The 21,047-nt window shown below is 40.1% G+C and overlaps 2 protein-coding genes across 2 annotated transcripts; one reads left to right on the top strand and one right to left on the bottom strand.

Annotated features, from left to right (window-relative positions):
• Positions 1–1,590: 1,590 nt before the first annotated feature.
• LOC104426259 (E3 ubiquitin-protein ligase BOI) lies at positions 1,591–6,308 on the bottom strand. The gene is made up of 4 exons (XM_039305419.1): positions 5,953–6,308; positions 5,164–5,274; positions 3,342–3,703; positions 1,591–2,394 (listed from the first exon to the last, which is right to left on the bottom strand). The coding sequence occupies exons 2-4, from the start codon at positions 5,267–5,269 to the stop codon at positions 1,861–1,863; spliced, it is 1,002 nt and encodes a 333-aa protein (XP_039161353.1). The 5' UTR covers positions 5,270–5,274; positions 5,953–6,308; the 3' UTR covers positions 1,591–1,860.
• A 7,368-nt stretch (positions 6,309–13,676) lies between these two features.
• On the top strand, positions 13,677–20,696 carry LOC104426258 (hypothetical protein). The gene is made up of 7 exons (XM_039304193.1): positions 13,677–14,082; positions 16,772–17,696; positions 17,955–18,068; positions 18,927–19,007; positions 19,499–19,671; positions 19,906–20,002; positions 20,351–20,696. Exons 2-7 carry the CDS (start codon positions 17,388–17,390, stop codon positions 20,633–20,635), a joined length of 1,059 nt encoding a protein of 352 aa, XP_039160127.1. The 5' UTR covers positions 13,677–14,082; positions 16,772–17,387; the 3' UTR covers positions 20,636–20,696.
• Positions 20,697–21,047: the final 351 nt, after the last annotated feature.

The following is a 21,047-nucleotide window of genomic DNA, read 5'->3' as shown; positions in this document are numbered from 1 at the left end:
GACATTTAGGTATTTTGCAAACGACTGAATAAGAAACTTACTATTAACTTAGATTATGAACTTTTGCTGAATATGAACGAATGTCGTGAACCATAGACCCTGAAAAATTAACAACCGCAAAAGGGAGATTGCGTCCTTCAAAGAAATGTTACGAAAGCAAATTTTACAGTGAATTACTATTGACGAAGACAATTACGTACAACAAAGAATAATTACGATTCATTGGGTAATTTACTAACAATAAGACAAAAGAAATTTACTATTAACTGAGGCAGATTACTACTTTTTGTGGGGTATCAGTACAAATCATAGGACTCACAGAACTCATGACGAGGAAAGCAAAATTACGCCTGTAAAAAAGTCACCAAAGATACGTAACATGTAAATTACTACAAGTGAAGAAAATTATGAATGTCAAAAAGTTACGAACAATTATGTAGTTTGCTAGAAATACAAGATGAGAATTTACTATTAGCTGAGGTAAATTATTAAATTTTTCATGGAAAGTTATAAATCATAGAATCTAATAGATTTATGACACCGGAATTATGCTTGTAAAGAAAGTCATAAACAACATATTATTAAACTCCGTTTGCTTTGTGTAAAATGAATGATTTAAAAAATATTTTTCTAAATATAATCGCTTGTATCGTTCGATATAATTAGCCAATAGAAAGAAATTCCGTCAATGATAATTTTTGTCTAACTATTTTTATGAATGATTAAAATAGTTTTTATCCACTCATTTTTTAGAGTGATTAGGAAAATATTTTTCAAATAATTTATTTTTCACGAAATGCACAAAGCCTTATAGTAATGACAATTAAATGTGCAAAAAGGAAGTTATTTATGATCCAATAGTTTTTGCTAACAAAACTGACGAGAAGATGAAGAAACTATCGATTTGGGTAAAACAAGCAGTGCACTCATTTAAAAAATATTTTTCAAATACTTTATTTTTCATAAAACTAACAAGCCTTATAATAATGACAATTAAATACGCAGAACAAAAGTTATTTATGATCCGGTAGTTTTGCTAACAAAACTGACGAGAAGATGAGGAAACTATCGATTTGAGTAAAATAAGCAGCAAATAGCAAAGTTTAAAAATGTTACGTGAAAAATTACGAGCATTGTGACCTGACAATTCAGGATAAGATGAGGAAAGTTACTCATGATATTCTTTCATTGTCATATGTGAAAATTGTCATACGTTAGATGAATATCATAAAAAATTATCGAGCTAACAAATGATTAAGGTAATTATCAAGCTAAGAAAAAATATCCTCTTATTTAACTTCTAACACTCCACTAATTTTTCAGGGTATTCCCAAACCACAAACAATTCTGAACTCCAAATTTTCCACTTTTTATGAGAGAAATTTAACAAGTGCATATTTCTAGGATTCATCGACGAATCGTCCTAGTACCAAAGACATGATTCAATACCCAGAGTGCCCTAGAACTCACAAAGATCTTGAACCGGAATGGGTGACTGAATCACGACATTGCACCGAACCTCCACATTTGGCGTAAAAAAGTCCCAAAGCCTACAGAACCGAAACTGTCTGAACAGCCCAATCATCAACATTATCGGCTAATCTGCCTTTCCAATTCAGTATGCAATACAAAGGAAGCCAAGGTCAACACAAATTGGCAATATCTTTCCGAATATTTATTCTTAAGGATGCCATTCATCCGACTGATTAGCTATCCATGACCAACACACCATTATCGGACAACTCTTGATCATAAAGAGGGGCAATCCACTTCACATATCATAATAATTCACTCAGCAAACATCATCATTTTGACAACTGCAAGTGCTTATCTAGGCCTTGCACAGACCAAGGGAAAATCTCAACACATGTACACTTGAACTAGGTCAGTTCTTATCATATTGCAGAGGGGACACACATCAATGAACGCTGCACAATCTTTACATAGACACAAATGTTTGCAAGGCAACAACAAGATGGAGACTTCTTTAATCTTACATGATTTGCAGGTCATCCGGTTCCTTGTGACCCCTGATGTCCCGAAACCGTCCACAAAGCTGAGATGGTTCTGGTTCGTGTAAGAGGCTGCATCATCTACCTCACTGTCCCCGCAGCCTTCCTTCCCTTGCATGGTGCCTTGTGCCATGACTTGCTGTAAATTGCTCTTCAGTACATTCACAACAGACTCATTGTATTTAGCTCGGTAGTGCCAGGATTGAACTTCTGCCGTCACCTGCTTAACTCTTTCCTCTAGTTCCTTGTTCTTGCGGTTCATGTTTTCTAGCTCAAGGTCCTTCTCGTGTAACTTCTTGCCCACTCCTTTCTCTACAGCACTCAGAAAAGCAGTTGTATGTCTTTGCCTTAGGTCTCTTACACCCTTTGTAATGTTTTCTTCCTGATGTAAGCAAAGTGGTCATTAAGATGGCAAAAGCACCAATTAAAGTGGCAAATCTACATAAACAAGGACAATTTAGGGGATTGCAAACATGAGGCAACCAGCTTCAAAGTGAGTGCTGTAGAAAGCTTTCGCCATACACCACAAATTGACATCTCAGTAGGTTATTAGTTTGCATATCTCTCCCAATGCATCAGAGATGTCCTCTCATCTCATTGAGTGGACAACATGCGAATAACATTCATAGAAACCAGTACACATTGGAGTTCAACATTGATAAAAACAGGGAAAAATGGATGTATTAACTATATCCTATTAACAATAAATGGCTGAGATTATTGCATCCATCTTTATCCTTTGGAAAAGTTAACCATTGCAGATACATTCTCTGAACGTGTACCAGACATAACGCACTTGAACGTGAAAATGGATCTCCAAAAACTTACTATTTTTGCTTTTAATCGCAAAGAAGATCATCTCTTTTAAGACATCAATTCCTTTTTTCTTTTTCTTTTTCTTTTTTTTGGGGCAGGAGGGGGGGGGGGGTGGTTTGGTGTTTGCCACTGGATAACAATCTTAAGAATTAAGCATAGCTTGTCTAAAACTTAGAGAATTAAATATCAAAGTCTAAACTAAAGCTAAGATTGTTCATCTGCGGACAACACAAAATAATATCTCTGACTGTCAATAACAAAATGACCAGAAATACAGCCATGAGTTTGAACAAACATATTCGATTCATGCTGCCAATTCATGAATTTGCCAATGACACAGGCATAATAAATATTAGGCATCACCGAACCACACCAATTGAATATTAAGCCACAATAGTAGTAAGTGGTTCTGCAGCCAAAACAAGACGACTCATTTCTTGTATTCTTTGAGCATTACTATAAAAATCCCAAAATTTCTGGACAAAAATAGAACCTTTCACATAAAGAGATTACCTGTATTCTGATATAGTGATCAAATTCTTCTTTCTGCCGATCAAACTCTGCCTTGAAATTATCACCAAGCGACAGAATCAGAGGCAGTGCAGCTGTCATGCTTTCACTTGCAGATGTTACAGAGGAGTTATGTTCATCCTCTTCATATGAAAGTTTCAAACCAGTTGACACAGGATTGGGATTGAAAATGCTCCCAGAATGACCTGCTTCATCTGGATAGATTTTATCACTGAGAGTTATCGGATGTTTTTGCTCTTTGGAAAAAGATTCAGCTTCCCTAAATCTTTTAGTTGATCGATCCATATAGGCAGCGTGATCCTTTCTGGTGTAGTTTAAGGGACTGATACCATTTCCAACTGGATCTGTGACAGAATGCATTACATTACGACAATAGAAAACATGCAATGCAAAGAATAAAAGTCAAGCTACATCCTTGACTGATATGAATGCAAGGAAGGCAACAACAAAAAGAAGTGCTCCTTGCAATTCTGCAGAACGAAGGTAGCCTTGGAGTTCTTTCTGATACTTAATTCTTAAACAGGAAATCGCACGGAATGAATGATATTTGGCATCATGTGCCCCCATGTATGAGAAATAAACAGACCCTAGCTATAAAGACAAACTAAGCATGCTATGCCTAAAACATCATACCAATTCAACAGGTCCAGGCTAAAAAACACGCCCAGGTAAGCTTGATACATATGACTAAGTGGCAGTAAGTGCCATGCTCTCAGTAAAAGGCAACAAGTATGACGGCATGGGCAAGAAAAGTTGAAGAGAAGAATATTAGCGTGGAAAATATCACCAGCCAAATAATAAGCATCTAGTGGTGACTTTCAAAGCACCAGTGTTGCTTTTAGTCACTAACCCTGCTCCTGATATTTCGATGACAAAGCGATTAGAAATTAGCAACCGACTGACATCTTGTCCAAGAACAGCACAAAAGTAGCACCGAACTTTCGAATAAAATATTGATTGCCAATTCCTATAGTATAAATAATCCAGAACACAACCCAATGTGCATCCAGGAGCTACTTAGATTATTTCTCTGGCATGGCAAACCAAAAGCAAAGTTGCTCAACTTTGATTATCTTGAATCTGATCAGACAAAGCAAGGAAAAAGATAGTCTTCTCTTTATAAGCATGGCAAGATTTTGCACAAGTACAGGTTTGCAGATTGCACATGTACCATGACTCCATGAGAATAGCTGCTATTTATGTAAAGGTTATCTTCTGAGCTACCAGGCTTTTTATGATAATGCTGTACGATAACAATATATCGGCAGCAGCATTATCTTCTCTTCCTCTGATCGTGGGCCGACTGGTTAGGCATCTTGTTGGTTACTAGGTCGTCTCTGGTTGTCGGTCTGTCGTTCGCTCTTTTGATTGTTCTCGGTTGCCTCTTGGTTTTTCCTTGGCTTCCTTCCACTCATAATGAGCATATTCATCTTGAGTGCAAGTTTTTGAAGCCGGTTGGTTGTACAGTTTGACTTTATCCCAATATATTTTTCTTACTTTCACCAAAAAAAAACAATATATTGGCAGCAGCAAATACTGATGACGATGATGATGGTGGTGGTGATGATGATGACAATGATGCAGAGGCTACCTCCATATCTGACTTTTGATGATAATGCAGCATAATAACAATATACAGGCTGCTGGTAAATTTTGTTGATAATGATGGTCATGATGATGATGATGAGAACAGCAGCAGAAGCAGGAGGATAGTTTAAATGGACTGAAAACAACAGAAGACCGCTAGTTTTCACAAATGAAAAGATAGGATAGCTATGAACGATGGATTCTTGCTTGAACTTACAATCTCCAAATAACTGCAGCTGAGGCAGTGCATTGGTATCATATTGAAACCCATTATCTCCAAGGAACACAGGAAACCCGCAATTGTTGGGATCACCTCCGAACATCTTTCCTGATGAAAACAAAAACATGAACATTACATGACGAGAAAGATTAAGAATGACCCAAGCACACAAACTACACATGCTCGATGATATAACTGATGAAACTAGAAGCAAAAACGAATTAATTACACGAGATAAACAAAGAAAAACGCGGCAAAACGTCACGAGCTCTCGAGCTTAAAGTAAGAAAAACGAAGAGGACGGTGGAAAACCCAGCATCTCAAATCAGTAGTTCAGCCGCAGCAAAACGGCATATGACCCACGAAGACGACCAAAATACACATGGCAAAACACAGTCAAGATTCCATCATTCGCCTTCATCTTCCGACGATCAAATAATGGTCAAATTTGTCGAGTTCAAAACATCACCGAAGCGAGTCCCTCAGTTCCCGATTGATCGAGAGAACCGAAAGGGGCTCGGCCGAAGCGGCCCAATCCCGCATCCTCGAGTTCATCGGAAGCTGAAGAAACTCACCCACCGTCCACAAAACGTCCGAACGAAACTAAAGATCGGAGAATAGATTACACAGCGCTTCAAAAAGGAACAAAACCGCCGGGCACCACCTACTCCCGGTCACTGCCTAACCGCAGTGCCGAGAAACCGATCGGTCACCGACACGAACCGGCAGCCCGATCGGAGCCCCGGGAAACGGAACCGCGTCGAGATCGGGAAAACCGAACGATACCTCAGGATCGGGAGGCCGATCGAATCGCGGATCGATGCGGAGCGGGGGACGGATCCGAAAACCGCGGCGGGCGGGCGGGCGGGCGGGCGGGCGGGGGCGATCGGGAACGGGATCGGGCGATCGGGGGCGGCGGGGACGCTTCAGGAGGAGCGGCGGAGGGAGGCGAAGGTGGCGGCGGCGGCGGCGGCGGCGGTGGTGGGAGGAAATGAGGGGAGGGAAAGTGGGTGGGGGCGGTGGTGGTAGTAGTTTCGGTTAACGAGGAGGGGAAGGAAACGGATGATTCCATCTTTTGGGGATGGTGGTGGAGGTGGTGGTGTTGGGGTTGGCGTTGGTGCTGTCGTTGTTCTTTGTAAATTCTTCCTCCTCGCCTTCATCGGTTTCCCCCGCTTTCTTTCTTTTTTTACCATTTTTTTTTATCTTTTTCTCTTCTTCTTTTATTTTTATTATTTTCGTGTTTGCTTACCGGTCATAATGATGCTCTTGCTTTCTTTATTTGACTCACCCTCCCCACCCACGTAAGCCCGATTTGAAAAATATTATGGAATAATTTACCAAATATAAATATATATTAAGGAATAATGACATGAATTGTCTCTAAATTCTTATGTGCAATCCGGTCCTCACATTTCAATTTCTTAGACTTTTGATACATATTCAATCTAATCTCTAAAGCTTTTGAGTTTAGAGATAATATTGAATTTTTTCGTATAATATATAGATTAGATTGAACGTATATCAAGAGTTAAAGAACCACATCAAAGACAATATTGTATAGTAGACTAAACATTACACAGCACACATTACACAAAAATTTATGGACCATATGTGTCATTTTCCCAACTATCGATACTGCAAAAAATTTCTAACTATACTTATTGTGATATAAATTTCTCAAACTAGCGTGACAAATATAATGATAATTTAACAAAGAGTATATATGTCATACACATATATTTGGAATTTTTCGTAAAGTGGCGGTTGACAAGTTTAAGATTTTGGAAGGGCATATTTGGAATACTATGTTGTAAACATTAAATTCCTCCATATTGAGCTTGATTTGAATATATGTGCAATAAACCCGTTTGAAACTGATCAAATAATAAAACGGTCGGACGAGTTTGTTAGCCTTTTAGTCACGATGGAGTGTGATCATCATCGAGCCGAACTGATTAAATGAGAAAAAAAGGTGTTGTGTGTATTTATTTTGATAGAGGTGAATACAAGGAAAAAGGACTAGATTCAAATAATTAGAAAAGGATAAAATAAGTTTAATAAAGGAATCGTTTTACGCGTTTCAAACTCACGATAGAATAAGAGCACGAGCGTGTTATTACACAATCCCTACAAATCCCACCATTTTCCGACAGATTGAGAGGGACTTTAAGAACTTGTATGTTTGATTACTCTGATTTGAAAGTCCTTTCTGTACACCGGAAATATTGAAGGGGAAAAGTCTGAGATTTTTTCGGTCCTCCTAGCGAGTTCGCATTTCAAATTCGATTCTCCCTTTCCTTTCTCCATTCCACATACTCTTTTATTTATTTATTTATTTTAAATATCGTGTCTAATGTACTTCTGGAAAGGGAAACCATGAATCAAGACGGAAGAATTTTTCTCGGCTCTTACCATTCGTTCTTAGTCCTCTACCTAATTTTTTTTTTCAAATATGCAGTTGTTGATATGTATAGTTAATCAAAACTCTTTGCTATGTTCGAAAACGTAAGTTATATATCCACATAGAAAAATGCTTGGTTTAAAGCTACAAATTCGCATGCCCTGATGCAATCGAGAAATCTAAGATCGGCAATATATTGCGAATCTTAAGCCGGTCATTTGCGCACGAATCAAAACATTATCAAAATATTTCGAGCTGGACGAAAATTGAGAAATTGAACTTGCTTGCATCGACCAGCAAGAATCTTAAGCGTTACGTCACTCGACGATCCGTCGCCGGCCGGCCCACCACGGCTGCGAAATAAGCGCAGTAGCCTCGAAATTATTGAACAGTCGAAAAGAACAAGCGCAACTCGTTAGCCCCTCGTGCCGTGATGTCTATATCATGGCGTTCGTAAATGGCAGGCGTGGGCATGCGCGGCGGCCGGGAAGAGAAGAAGGGGTCAACGGAGCAAACCGACCGACGCGGCGGCGCGCGTGTGGGCCCCCACCCCCGGGCTGCTGACCCGGCTCTGCCGGTCGGGCGGGCCCCACTCCTCCGCGCGCACGACAGCTTTAAGCTAAGCAAGCGGCAGGGAAAGAAAGGCCGCCGCCGCAATTCGCGGACGGGACCCGCGCCATTTCCCGCCATTTTTCTACCCTTCCCCCTCGCTTTCCCGTATTCCCTTCCGGGTCGGGTCGGGTCGGGTCGGGACACGTCATTCGATCCAGGTCCACGCGACATCGAGCTTTGATTATGGATTTATGTTCCTTTCTTTCTTAACCGATGGCCGGCCGCTCGTCTTGGTCTCGGGAGGCACCGCGGACGCGTGGCGCGCCTGCGGGAGCGCCACGTACCGGGAGGGCTAAATTTAAACTCGGATAGGCCGACGCTTGTCGGGGTGACTTTCACGACAACCCGTGTTTCTTTAGTACAAAAACCAACCCGCGTGTCATCGCTGAGCACTGAGATGATGTTGCGATGATGAGTCGTCCAGCACAGCATCCGTTTCCGGCTTCGTCCGTTCGAAAAGATGGACATCCATTTTTAAAAAAAATAAAAATAAATAAAAGAATCTGATTGGCTTATTGGGAGGAAAAAGGAAAGTGCAATTAGGTTACACCATACGCGTTCGATTTCGCGAGTTGTTTCGTGCAAACAAGTTCGTATCGAGGTCTCTTCGTGCAAATCTTGGTTCACGTCTCATCCGATGCATTCGATTGGTTTTATGGGTCCGAATTTTACCCATTCGAAGTGGGCTTCCGAATTCCTCGCCGTGGAAAAAGTAAATACTTTAGGAATGTCGCAATCTTTGAACTAATTAAGCTATCGAATCTAATATGTAATTGGGAAAACTCATTTAGGGTGTCACTTTGTTCAACTTCCCGTGGTTACCCTCGTTCAACATTAACGGCGGCTTAACAATATTGTTATGATTGTGATTTTGCATATTTATCATTTGTATTCCCCATTGATTAATCATCCACTATTAATATGACAACTCATTTCTACTATAATTTCCATCCACTATTTCTTCTTGAGTCAAATTATCTCCACTAGAGATGTCTGAACCGGAATACCGAAACCAAACCTAACGAACCAGAATTTTGTGTAATTTCAGTTCAATTCCAGTTTCAATTCGAATGATGAAAAATAATCATTTTTTTATTTGGGTTCAAATAGTTTCGGTTCAATTTGGTTAACCAAATAGGAAATTGCTCATTTTCTTAATATTATAATTAATTTGTCTCTCCTTTTTCACTGAAACATGTTCTTAATTTGGGAAAAAAAAAAAAAACCAAAATCCAAACTGGACATAATCTGGTCTTTGGCATGGGGTATACATGGGTTGAATCGTGATTTACTTCAAATATAATGCACATCAAATAGTTCGGTTCGAGTTTTTCGAAAATACGAAAAACTAGTTGACACCACTAGTTTCCACCCCTAATTTGGATGGAGCCACGACTTTATTTTTGTTTAAAATAACAAAAATAATCTCACGCCATCATATCTATCTTGTAGTGGTTACTTTCCTTTACTGTTTCTTATTCCTTTTTTTACTAATTTACTCGTTCTGTCGTTCTCTTTCCTATTAAATAACAAGAAATTTTTTTTTGCCTTCATTCCAACATTTGGTCGAGATATGTTCTTACTTTTGTTATTGTGTAAACTAGTTATAAACTGGTGCCGTGGACGCGATGCAAATAATAATGGCACACGCAGGCATTAGTTTGTTCTATCCAAATAATATAAAGGAAAAAAGAAGAAAAAATAATTATTTTATCAAAAATAAATATTCATTCATAATTCAAGATCTCATAATGATACATGAGAGATTTAGAATAAAACAAATTTCAACAGTTAGAATAGTATAGTACAAATTGTTGCGATAAGCACCTCCTTGTCTTATAAGAACAAATATGTTTTAGCATCAAAATGAAACGAATAATGGCTGATTACCTAATCTCTATAATGTGAACGATAGTCAATTATTAAATATTGTATCATCATAAGTGGTGAGCACATGTCGTAATCTCTTTCTTCAATTGTTACGACTTGTCCAAAGGGTAATGCATGCTCAAGTTCAATATTTTCAACACAATCACCATAGGGAGACACATAAAATGTATTGAATAAGCTCTCAAATCTAGATCTAGATCGCAAGAGGTTGAACAAGCACAAAAATACCTTTAAAAAACTCCTAGATCTAAGTCAAGATCTAATGAGGAGAGCTCTCTAATCTAGATCTAAATCAAGAGACGAGAATTTACAAAAGTTGAAAAAGCGCATAACTGCTACCATGTAGCATGAACACACTGTAATCCTCCTCAATCTTGTCAGGCTTTTTGGTTTGGAGGATTGAAGCTGCGGATTGATTCCTAACGATGAAAGGGGAAAACACACGAAGCGAATAAAGGGAAATAATAAAAACTAGATAAAAATAATAAAATACTTCCATGTCATATCGGGAGAGAAAATTTCAATTTGAGCTGAGAAGATGGAGCCCCCTTTGTCCTTGTTTGTTAAAATGTTTGCATAGTGCATTCGTTAATTGCCTCGCTAAAGCATAGTTGGCGCTCTTCAAGAATACGTAGGACTTTTAAAAGCACTAAGATATAAGTAGGCTGCTCTCCGCAATATAAGTAAGCTGATCTCCGCTTTTTTCACGAAAAATAATACATTTCGATAAAATATTTTACAGAGAATCACTTTTAAAGAAAATAACCATAATTTATGGTATATGGCTGAAATATGAAAAAGAATAAAAAAAAATATTGTTTGGTTTGTTAATTTTTCTATATACAGATGCACAATTAAGGTGTTAGCAACTTGCACGCGGACAACTAGAAAACTAAGTATAATTATTAGGATCTTGGGTCTAGCCTTGATGGACTCCATCTCAGGCAAGTCTTTGTGGACTTGGGCCTAGACATGGGGGATTCAAGCAAGGGTATCGAGGTCCTGTGCTTGGCCTTTGTGGACCTAGGCCCTTATGCTAGAGCATTGAGCATGGGCATTGGGGCATAAAGCCTAGCCTTGATGGAACTAGGCTCAAGCACTAGAGACCCAATCATCGGCTTGGACCTTGCTTGGTTTGGGCATTGGGGAATCGACATTAGTATCATGGTTGTGGGCCCAACCTTAATGGACTTAGGCTTGAGCATTGGGAACTCGAGAATGAGCTTTGAGGTTTTTGTGCCCAAGTGCAAATTGTTTTGTCCAAGTGTCGATATCTAACTAAATTTTAGAATTTTTTTTTTTTTATTTTTTACAAAGGAAATCACTTTTTTGAATTTAAGTATAGGTTTTTTGTTGACTAGGTAAATATTTTTCATTGATTCACTTCTTGAACAATCCAAATGCCAGAAATGAATAAAATGTTTTATGTGAAACAAACGAAAAAGTCTCTTTATCTTTTCAAATTATTCATGGGATAAGTTGATTTATGGTTCCATGCAAAATACATGTCGAACATTGTTCACTTTCATAACTACATGATTAGCTTACAGTCATGTCCTCACAATCATTTAAGCACCGTGAAAATCGGGTTGATTTCGCCACCTTTTTTTCTGGTGAAGTGGATGACCTCATTATAACTTCGTACACGACTCTTAAGTACAAATAAAAAGAACACATCACTGTCATTCAAAACATTAAGAGAATATTACAAGATCAGCCTTAAGAAGACCGGACTCAATGCATCGACACATCTCGTACCGACTTGGCAAGTGCTCTAGCAAAGTCAACTTCATTTTTGGGTATTTTTCTTTTTAAACACTTAGCATAATAATCTCGGGATAAGTACACTAATGGTGCCATAAGTTGTGTATGGCGCTCACTTTGGTGCCAAAAGTTTCCGTCGGATCACTTAAATGCTAAAAAATTTGAAAAATGCTCACTTTGGTGCCAACTCCAATCCGGTTGGCCGGAAATTCGACGTTGCACTTTTTTATTAATTTTTTAAGTTGATGTGGCTCACCGGAGAACACAGTCAGCATCCTAACACCAAAACAATGCCGTTTGGTGTCTCCCCCAATTCAAAACCCTAATATCCGCCTTCGCCGTCCTCGACGGTCCTTGCACTCGCGGCCACGGCTTCGACCCCGATCTCGATCTCAACCCCGACGATGGCCACTCAACGGCAGCGGCTCCGACCTCGACCCCGACCCCAACCTCGACGATGGCCACTCGGCGGCAGCCCGACCCCAGGCCTCGACCCCGACCGTGACGATGGCCACTCGACCCTGACCCCGACCCCGACCGCGACGATGGCCACTCGACGGTTGCGGCTTAGACCCCGACCCCGACCTCAATGATGGCCACTCGGTGGCCGCAGCTTCGACCCCGACCCCGACCTCGACCCCAACCCCGATGACGGGCACTCGACAGCCAAGTCGAAACCCTAATTTCAATCCCCAATGAGTAAAACGGCGTTGTTTTTGTGAGGCCATCCATGTAGGACGGCAAAACGACGTCATTTAAGGCCTTGTCAATTTATAATAAAAAAAAGCCACGTAATTATTTTGGCTGGAATCTTTCGCCGGTAGCACCAAAGTGAGCGTTTTTCCTCCGATTTGACACTTAAGTGATCCAATGGAAACTTTTGGCACCAAAGTGAGGCCGTACACAACTTATGGCACCATTAGTGTACTTATCCCTAATAATCTCTTTTGCACATACTGGATTGGTATTATTTTTCACCATATCTTTACTAATACATGAAAGGGACATAATTCACTAGATAAAAAAAATTAATAAAAATGAATCAACAATTCAATAAGCCCATTATCATTATTTTTTTATCGTTCTTATATTTTTCATATTTTAACTCTTAATCTTAAATTTTTATTATATTATTTAAGACGTAAAAGTCGAAATCCACGTGCTAAATTGTATCCACCTCCTTTAAAGTGGCGGAAATTGAAATTTATACCTCGTGTCCACCTTAATCTCCACAGAAGCTGTGGATTCAATGGGGCATGCGCCATTGCAATTAGCTATTTAATGGACGGCAACAAGCAAAAGAAAAAAAAGCCAAAAGAAAAAAAAGAAAAGAAAAAAAAAAAAAGAGAGCAAGCTTTTCAAAAATTTTTGTTTTTATTTTTTCTTATTTCTTTCTTGTTTCTGTTTCTTTTTTTTCGTTCCTGGGACAAAAAAAAAGAACAAAAGCGCACCAAATGCGTTTCTGTTCCTTTTTGGCAACGTTCCTGGGAACAGAAATAGAGTGCAGCCAAACGCACCCTTAATGGACGGCAACAAGCAAGCCACGTCACGAGCGGAGCTACGACACGTGGCACGTTCCTCATCCATAAGATAAGAAGCAGGAATCGCCTGTGCCTCGTACGCACGCAGACACGCAGACACAAAAGAGAGCTTACGAAAAGGGAAGGAAAATTCCCCCATAAATTCTCAATCCCCAAAGTACCCCCGACCAATCCCCACTTCCGATCACTCCAGCATCTCAGCAAGGGCTTCCCCGTAATTCCCCATTTCCTGCGGATAATCCCCGAATGTTGCGGCGGACGATTAACCTTAAAGAAAATTCCGCTCTGAAATCCGAGGAGACGAGGAGAAAATCAGAGCGACACGCTCTCTCTCGATTCCCTAGTATGTCTTGCTCCAACCGCGATAAGCGCTTGCAACTTTCCCGGAAAATGATATCCTGAGATTCTCCATCATCATCATCTTCTTCTCCGTTGAAATCAGAACAAGAACTCGAAGTCAGCACGAATGCATTCGCTGAGCCTGAAGGGCTTCGGCGACGTCAATGCCGGCGCAAGGCGGTGCTTCCCGTTCCGAGGCGAGCCTGAGGAGGGAGTGGCTCAAGTGCCCGATCGTCGCTTCATCCTCGGCAGCGGCGCGGGAGGAGGAGTGGGCAGGGCGGGCAAGAGTTCGAGCCGGAGCTCCAGCTCGCCAGTTGTCAAACCTACGTGCTGCTGAAGCAGCAGATGGAGGTCGCCACCAAGTCCAAGGTGATGGTTCGATCCTCAACTGTTAGAATAGTATAGTACAAACTATTATGATAAGCACCCCATCTTGTTCTTATAAGAACAAATATGTTTTAGCATCAAAACAAAATGAGTAATGGGCGATCACCTAATCTCATATAATGCAAACAATAATCGATTACTAAATCTTGTATCATCATAAGTGGCGAGCACACGTCATAATTTCCTTCTCCAATCGTTACGGCTTGTCCAAGGGGCAATGCATACTTAGGTTCAACATTCTCAACATCATCACCAGAAGGAGATACACAAAACAGATTGAATAAGCTCTCAGATCTAAATTTGGATCGCGAGAGGTTGAACAAGCACAAAAATGCCTTTAAAAAACTACTGAATCTAAGTCAAGATCTAATGAGGAGAGCTCTCTAATCTAGATCTAAATCAAGAGATGAGAACTTCCAAAAGTTGAAGAAGCATATAACTGCTTCCATGTAGCATGAACACACCGTATTCCTGCTCAATCTTTGTCAAGCTTCTTGGTTTGGAGGACTGAAGCAGCGGATTGATTTCTAACGATGAAGGAAAATACACCAAGCGAATAAAGGGAAAAAATAAAAACTAGATAAAAATAATAAAATACTTCCATATCATATTGGGAGGGAAAATTTCAATTCGAGCTAGAAGATGGAGCCTCCTTCGTCCTTGTTTGTTAAAATGTTTGCATAGTGCATTCGTTACTTGCCTTGCTAAAACATAGTCGGCGCTCTTTAAGAATACAGAGGACTTTAAAAACACTAAGATATAAGTAAACTAGTCTCCATTTCTTTCATGAAAAATATTACATTTCAATCAAATATTTTACAGATAATCATTTTGTAAGAAAATAACCATATTTTCTAGTGTACGGCTGAAATATGAAAGAATCAAAAAATATTTTTTGTTGTTTGGGTTGATTTTTCTAAATACAAATACATAATTAAGGCGTTAGCAACTTGCACACGGACAACTAGAAAACTAAGTACGGTCACCTGGGCTTGGACATGGGGAATTCGAGTAAGGGTATCAAGGTCTTGCACTTGGCCTTTGTCGACTCGGGCCCTAATGCTAGAGCATCGAGCATGGGCATTGGGGCATAAAGCCCAACCTCGATGGAACTAGGCTCAGGCACTAGAGAATCAATCACTGGCTTGGACCTTACTTGGTTTGGGCATTGGGGACTCGGCATTAGCGTTGTGGTTGTGGGCCTAGCCTTAATGGACTTAGGCTCGAGCATTGGGGACTTGAGAATGAGCTTTGAGGTTTTTGTGCCCAAGCGCAAAATGTTTTGTCCAAGTGTTGATATCTAACTATATTCTAGAAAATAATTTTTTATTTTTTACAAAGGAAATCAATTTCCTAAATTTACGTATAGATTTTTTGTTGACTAAGGCCCTGTTTGGTAACCTTACGGGGAATAACAATTTCTATTCTTTTGTTCCCTGGAATGAAAAAATAACATAAATCCGTTTGATAAAATCTTTGTTCCCATAAATAAAAGTCTATTTTGTTGTTCTCAGTAATAGATTTGAAACATAATCAAGATATATAAAAAAGTTGTTTATTGTTCCCATAAACAATTCCTGTAATCGGTTCCTATTTTTTTCTTTTTTCCTATTTTCTTTTCTCTTCTTCTCTTTCCCTTTCTTCTTCTTCCTTTTGGTTGGTGACCTCACCAAAACAAGGCGAGGCTGACACCGTTGCCCGCTGCCGGGCGAGGCAAACACCGCGTTGCCTAATGAGGCTTTGGTGAGCTCATTGGACCTCGCTCAGTAGGTTGCTAGCTACAAAGAAAAAGGAGGAAGAAGAGAAAAAGAAAAAAAGAAAAAATAAAGAAAAAATACAATAAAAATATCTAATAAATAAAATAAATAAATGAATTTAAGAATCTTACCAAACACTTTTTTATCCTAGGAATATAAATTTTGAACAGTTATCAAGCGCATTCTTTTGCTCATAAATTATTCTCGGGAGTAGAATAAGAAAAAACCATTCTTAATAAAAAAATTATTATCGGGAATAAAATTATTACCAAACGCGCCCTAAGTAAATATTTTTCGTTGATTCACTTCTTAAACGATCCAAATGCCAGAAATGAAGAAAATGTTTTATGTGAATCAAACGAAAAGTCTCATTATCTTTCCAAATTATTCATGGGGCAAGTTGATTTATGGCTCCATGCAAAATACATGTCAAACATTGTTCACTTTCATAACTACATTATTAGCTTACAATTATGTCACGATCATTTAAGTACCGTGAAAATCGGGTTGATTTCGCCACCTTTTTTCTAGTGAAGCGGATAACCTTGTTATAACTTTGTACACAACTCTAAGTACAAATAAAAAGACCGCATCATTGTCATTTAGAACATTAAGAGAAGATTGCATGATAAGACTTAAGAAGATCTGATTCAATGCATTGGCACATCTTGTATCGACTAGGTAAGTGCTCTAGCAAAGTCAACTTCATTTTTGGGTATTTTTTCTTTTTATATCCTTATCGTAATAATCTCTTTTACACATACTAGATTGACATTATTTTGCACCATATTTTTTTTTTTTGCACCATATCTTTGCTAATACATGAAAGGGACAATTCGATAAGTCCATTATCATTTTTTTTATATTATTCATATTTTAATTCTCACTTTTAAATTTTTATTTTATTTTTTAAGGCGTATTCACGTGTGATGCTAAATCGTATCCACCTCTTTAGAGGACGTGGAGATCGAAATTTATACCTCGTGTCCACCTTAATCTCCACAGAAGGTGTGGATTCAATCGAGCATGGCGCCATTTCAATTAGCTATTTAATGGACGCAAAAAAAGCAAGCCACGTCACTAACGGAAGCTACGACACGTGGCGCATTCCTCATCCATAAGAAGCAGGAATCGCCTGCGCCTCGTACGTACCCAGGCACAAAAGAGAAAGCTCACGGAAAGCGAAGAAAAATTCCCCCATCAATTCTCAATCCCCAAAGTACCCCGGCCAATCCCCACTTCCGACCACTCCAGCATCTCAGCAAGGGCTTCCCCGTAATTCCGACCATTTCCTGCGGATAATCCCCGAATGTTGTGGCGGACAATTAACCTTAAAGAAAATTCCCCCCTGAAATCCGAGGAGACGAGGAGAAAATCAGAGCAACACGCTCTCTCTCGATTCCCTAGGATGTCTCTCTCTCCAACCGTGATAGGCCCGTGCAACTTTCCTGGAAAATGATTTCCTGAGATCATCATCATCATCATCATCTTCTCCGTTGAAATCGGGACCGGAACCCGAAGTCAGCGCGAATGCATTCCCTGAGCCTGAAGGCCTTCGGCGACGTCAATGCCGGGGCCAGGAGGTGCTTCCCGTCCGAGGCGGGCCCGAGGAGGGAGTGGCTCAATTGCAGCAGAGAGCTTCCGAGGAGGAATTGCCGGATCGTCGCTTGTTCGCCGGAGGGAAACGGCGGCGGCGGCGGCGGTGGTGCGGGAGGAGGAGGGGGCGGGGAGGGCAAGAGTTCGAGCCTGAGCTCCAGCTCCAGCGGCCGCTCGTTCCCGACGCGGAGTCAGACCTACGCGCTGCTGAAGCAGCAGATGGAGGTCGCCGCCAAGTCCGAGGTGATGGTTCGATCCTCTCTCGTCCGTCGGTTTGCTCAATGTGTGATTTGCTTGGTCAGTGAATTTGCGTTTGGAAGAATGGATATGCATTCGTGTCTTGTGATGGTCAATCTGGATTCGAAGCTACGGGGGATTTTAATGATGTTGGTCTCTCTTCGGATGGCTGTGTGCTTCATATCTTAAAGGAGGATTTGAATTATATTTCGATACGGTGATGAGTATTTGGCGGAAAGATTAACTCTGTTTATGTGTTTTTAGGATTATAAGGAGGCTGCTCGAATTCGCGATTCGTTGAAGTTGTTCGAGGAAGAGGAGCCGGTTCTGCACCTGCGAAGGTTAATTAAGGACGCGGTCACTGATGAGAGGTTCGAGGTACTTGAATTCTGTTTCCCAAGCTGAGTCTTTATCTTCATTTTTGCTGTTGCACTGTGTCAATAGATCAGGCTTCAGTATGCATTATGTGAATTTTCAATTCCTTTTGTCTAAATATGATGACAAACTGATATCTTTCTAGTACCTTGACCCCTTTTGGGTCAGCTGCTAGTGGTAAATGTCGCCTGTTGAGGTAGCCATATCTTTATCTCAGGAGGTTCAGTATGTTTGTTTCCATCATGGTTAGCCTAACTACTCTTGTGCTATGCTTGGGGTATTAAGTGCCCAAATCTTCATGCTGTTCCCTTTATACTTGAATCTTCTCTCCCTTTTTCCTATTCTTTTCTTTTTGATGGAGTTGGATACATTCATATTTATAGTAGTTTACACATTCATCCTTGTTATGCATATGAAGCAAACAAGATCTGCTAGACGTGATAATGCTTAGAGGCTCGAACATGTGGTACGAGATTTAGTAAAATCTTTTGATATGACCATAGTTACTGCTTCATGCAATTTCCATCATGATCCTCCTTGATGTTGCCATTCTTTAGTGACAACCCCAGTTTGATTGCCTACACTTCAGCTGCTTTTCTCCAAATTTAGAACTCAATACATATGTAAATGTAATATGCGAAATTTTTTTAGGTTGGAATATATATAGAGTTGGAGCATTAATTTGTTAACTTTGTCAGATGACTGTCCCACACTTATTTTCCATCTCAGTGAGAGGATCAAGCTAACTTTGTTGATGATGATTGTGTTCCTCACCTTATTTTCACTGGTTGCTGACTTTAGCAATTGATGTTTGGACCTGTGCCAACCATCTCTCTTAACCTTCTGATATGTCTTTTTCAGGATGCGGCTAAATATCGTGACGAGCTGAAAGAAATTGCACCCCATTCACTCTTGAAATGTTCAAGCGATGCAACAACCCTGGTATGCAGTTTATATGTTTTTGTGGCTACAATTAGATAGGCTTTTACAAAGTCAAATGTTACTATGAATCGATTGATGATTATAGTCCAGCTAATGAATCTGTTTTTGGGTGCATAGTTTAATCTAAAACTCCATCAGTGTGCCATTCAGTCATGTATTTGGTATGATGCTATGAACAGTTTGTCTCTCGTAATTTAAATTTTCTGGGAGATCTTTTGGAAAGTGGTAATTACCTACAGTTACATGATGAACACTTAGAAATGCTTGTAGGTGCTACCAGTCAGTATCATATACAGCCCTTTTAACAACCAATTAGTAGAAATTACTGAAATGTTCTGTTCAAGATCCTCAGTATGGTCACCATCGAAGTGGCAGTACTACTCATTAGGAAGGGTTTTTGCAGCCTGTCGTTCATCATCGCCAGCATTGTCCTCCCCCTTTTTCCATGCTCAATAGTTTATTGATCTAAAGTCAAGTCCTTAATATTTCAGGGTATCAGGGTTCAAGTCAGGAGTGTGTACATCGAGGGGCGGAGTCAGCCTTCCAAAAGGCAGTACTTTTTTGCTTATAGGATCAGAATTACCAACAATTCAGATCGACCAGTTCAACTTCTTAGAAGACACTGGATCATTACCGATGGCAATGGCAAAGTTGACAACTTATGGTGATTCCCTCTCCCTCTCCCTCCCCCCCGGGTCTCTCTCTCTCTCTCTCTCCACGTATATGTGCATTTAGTATTTTGTCCTTTATGTTATTGAGCCTGGAAATGTGAGTTTGCGAGTTGTTATTTTAATTTCTGGCAAACAAGTACTTTTGTGCCATGCGGTATCCTATCATTTGCATAATTTTTCTTGATCAAGAAAGTATGTGTTGGACTTAGTGTGTCCTTTTATTCCAGGGGAATTGGAGTTATAGGCGAACAACCTGTTATGCTTCCCCGGACTAGTTTTGAGTACTCCTCTGCATGCCCGCTTTGCACGCCCAGCGGAAGAATGGTAAGACTCTCACTTAGAACAATTGACCTTACGCTCTGATTGGAATTGAAGCATATACATAATGCGTGTGTGCATGGGTATTTTCATCGTTCCCATTTGCAGTTGCACCATGTAAAAATTACCAGTGAAGTTGGATGTAGAAAATGGTCCAGAAATAAGTGATTCAACTAAGATGTTAATGCAAGAGTCCACAGATTTATCAAAAAGAGTTCTCATGTTACGCTGTCGGGTTCACTGTTATCTCCAATCTGTTGTGGTTTGCGAATGTTTACGTAATGTGGCATACATCTGTCTGTCCTAGGCACAAACGTTAGAACCTCATTCACTTTTTCCCTTTCTGCACTGCAGGAAGGCGACTTCGAGATGAAGCATGTCGACAAGGTAAATTCACCGACGTTCAATGTGGCTATCGCACCATTCTCGCTCTCCACTTTGGGGACGACTCCGATGCTTTCTGATATCCAGAGGTCTCTTCTCGAGGCAGATCCGACATTGAAGCGGGTCTTTTGCTCCAACCGAATCTCTTGTAAACCATTTTTACGGTGGAACTGCATAGCGAAGCAACCCTTAGTTGTACATACGTCACTCCCTCCAGTGGAGTATGAACTCTCGTTTTGTCAAATTTACGTATAGTTTTCAATGAGGAAGAAGATTCGAGTCATTGACAGTGTTTATACCACTTGCATTGATGCCCCCTGGATCACTCTGTTTACATGGAAAGGTAATTGGTTTAGCCTAGGGTTCCAAGTTCCAAATTGCAAATCCTTTCACAAGAACAATTATAAGTGAAGGAAATAGTAATTAGAAGGTAATTTCATTTGGTACCAAAATGTTAGAAGCTCGTGAACTCAACCTTTCAACCAGGTATTGAGGCTGGTCGAAAGGCTTGAGCACAACTGTGCCAACATAGCATTGTGGTAAGTTACTATATTCCCTAACATGGTGGTACCAGTATTGTTGTACTCATGTGGAGTTAAGTTTTCACCTAAATTTTTCTTTCCGGTTGAGTGGGAATATGAACTACGATATAGAGTCAAAGAATCAA

This window comes from Eucalyptus grandis, chromosome 11 (assembly GCF_016545825.1).
Source record: "Eucalyptus grandis isolate ANBG69807.140 chromosome 11, ASM1654582v1, whole genome shotgun sequence".
In the NCBI taxonomy this organism is placed as follows: Eukaryota; Viridiplantae; Streptophyta; class Magnoliopsida; order Myrtales; family Myrtaceae; genus Eucalyptus; species Eucalyptus grandis.
This window is presented reverse-complemented; position numbering and strand designations above follow the sequence as displayed.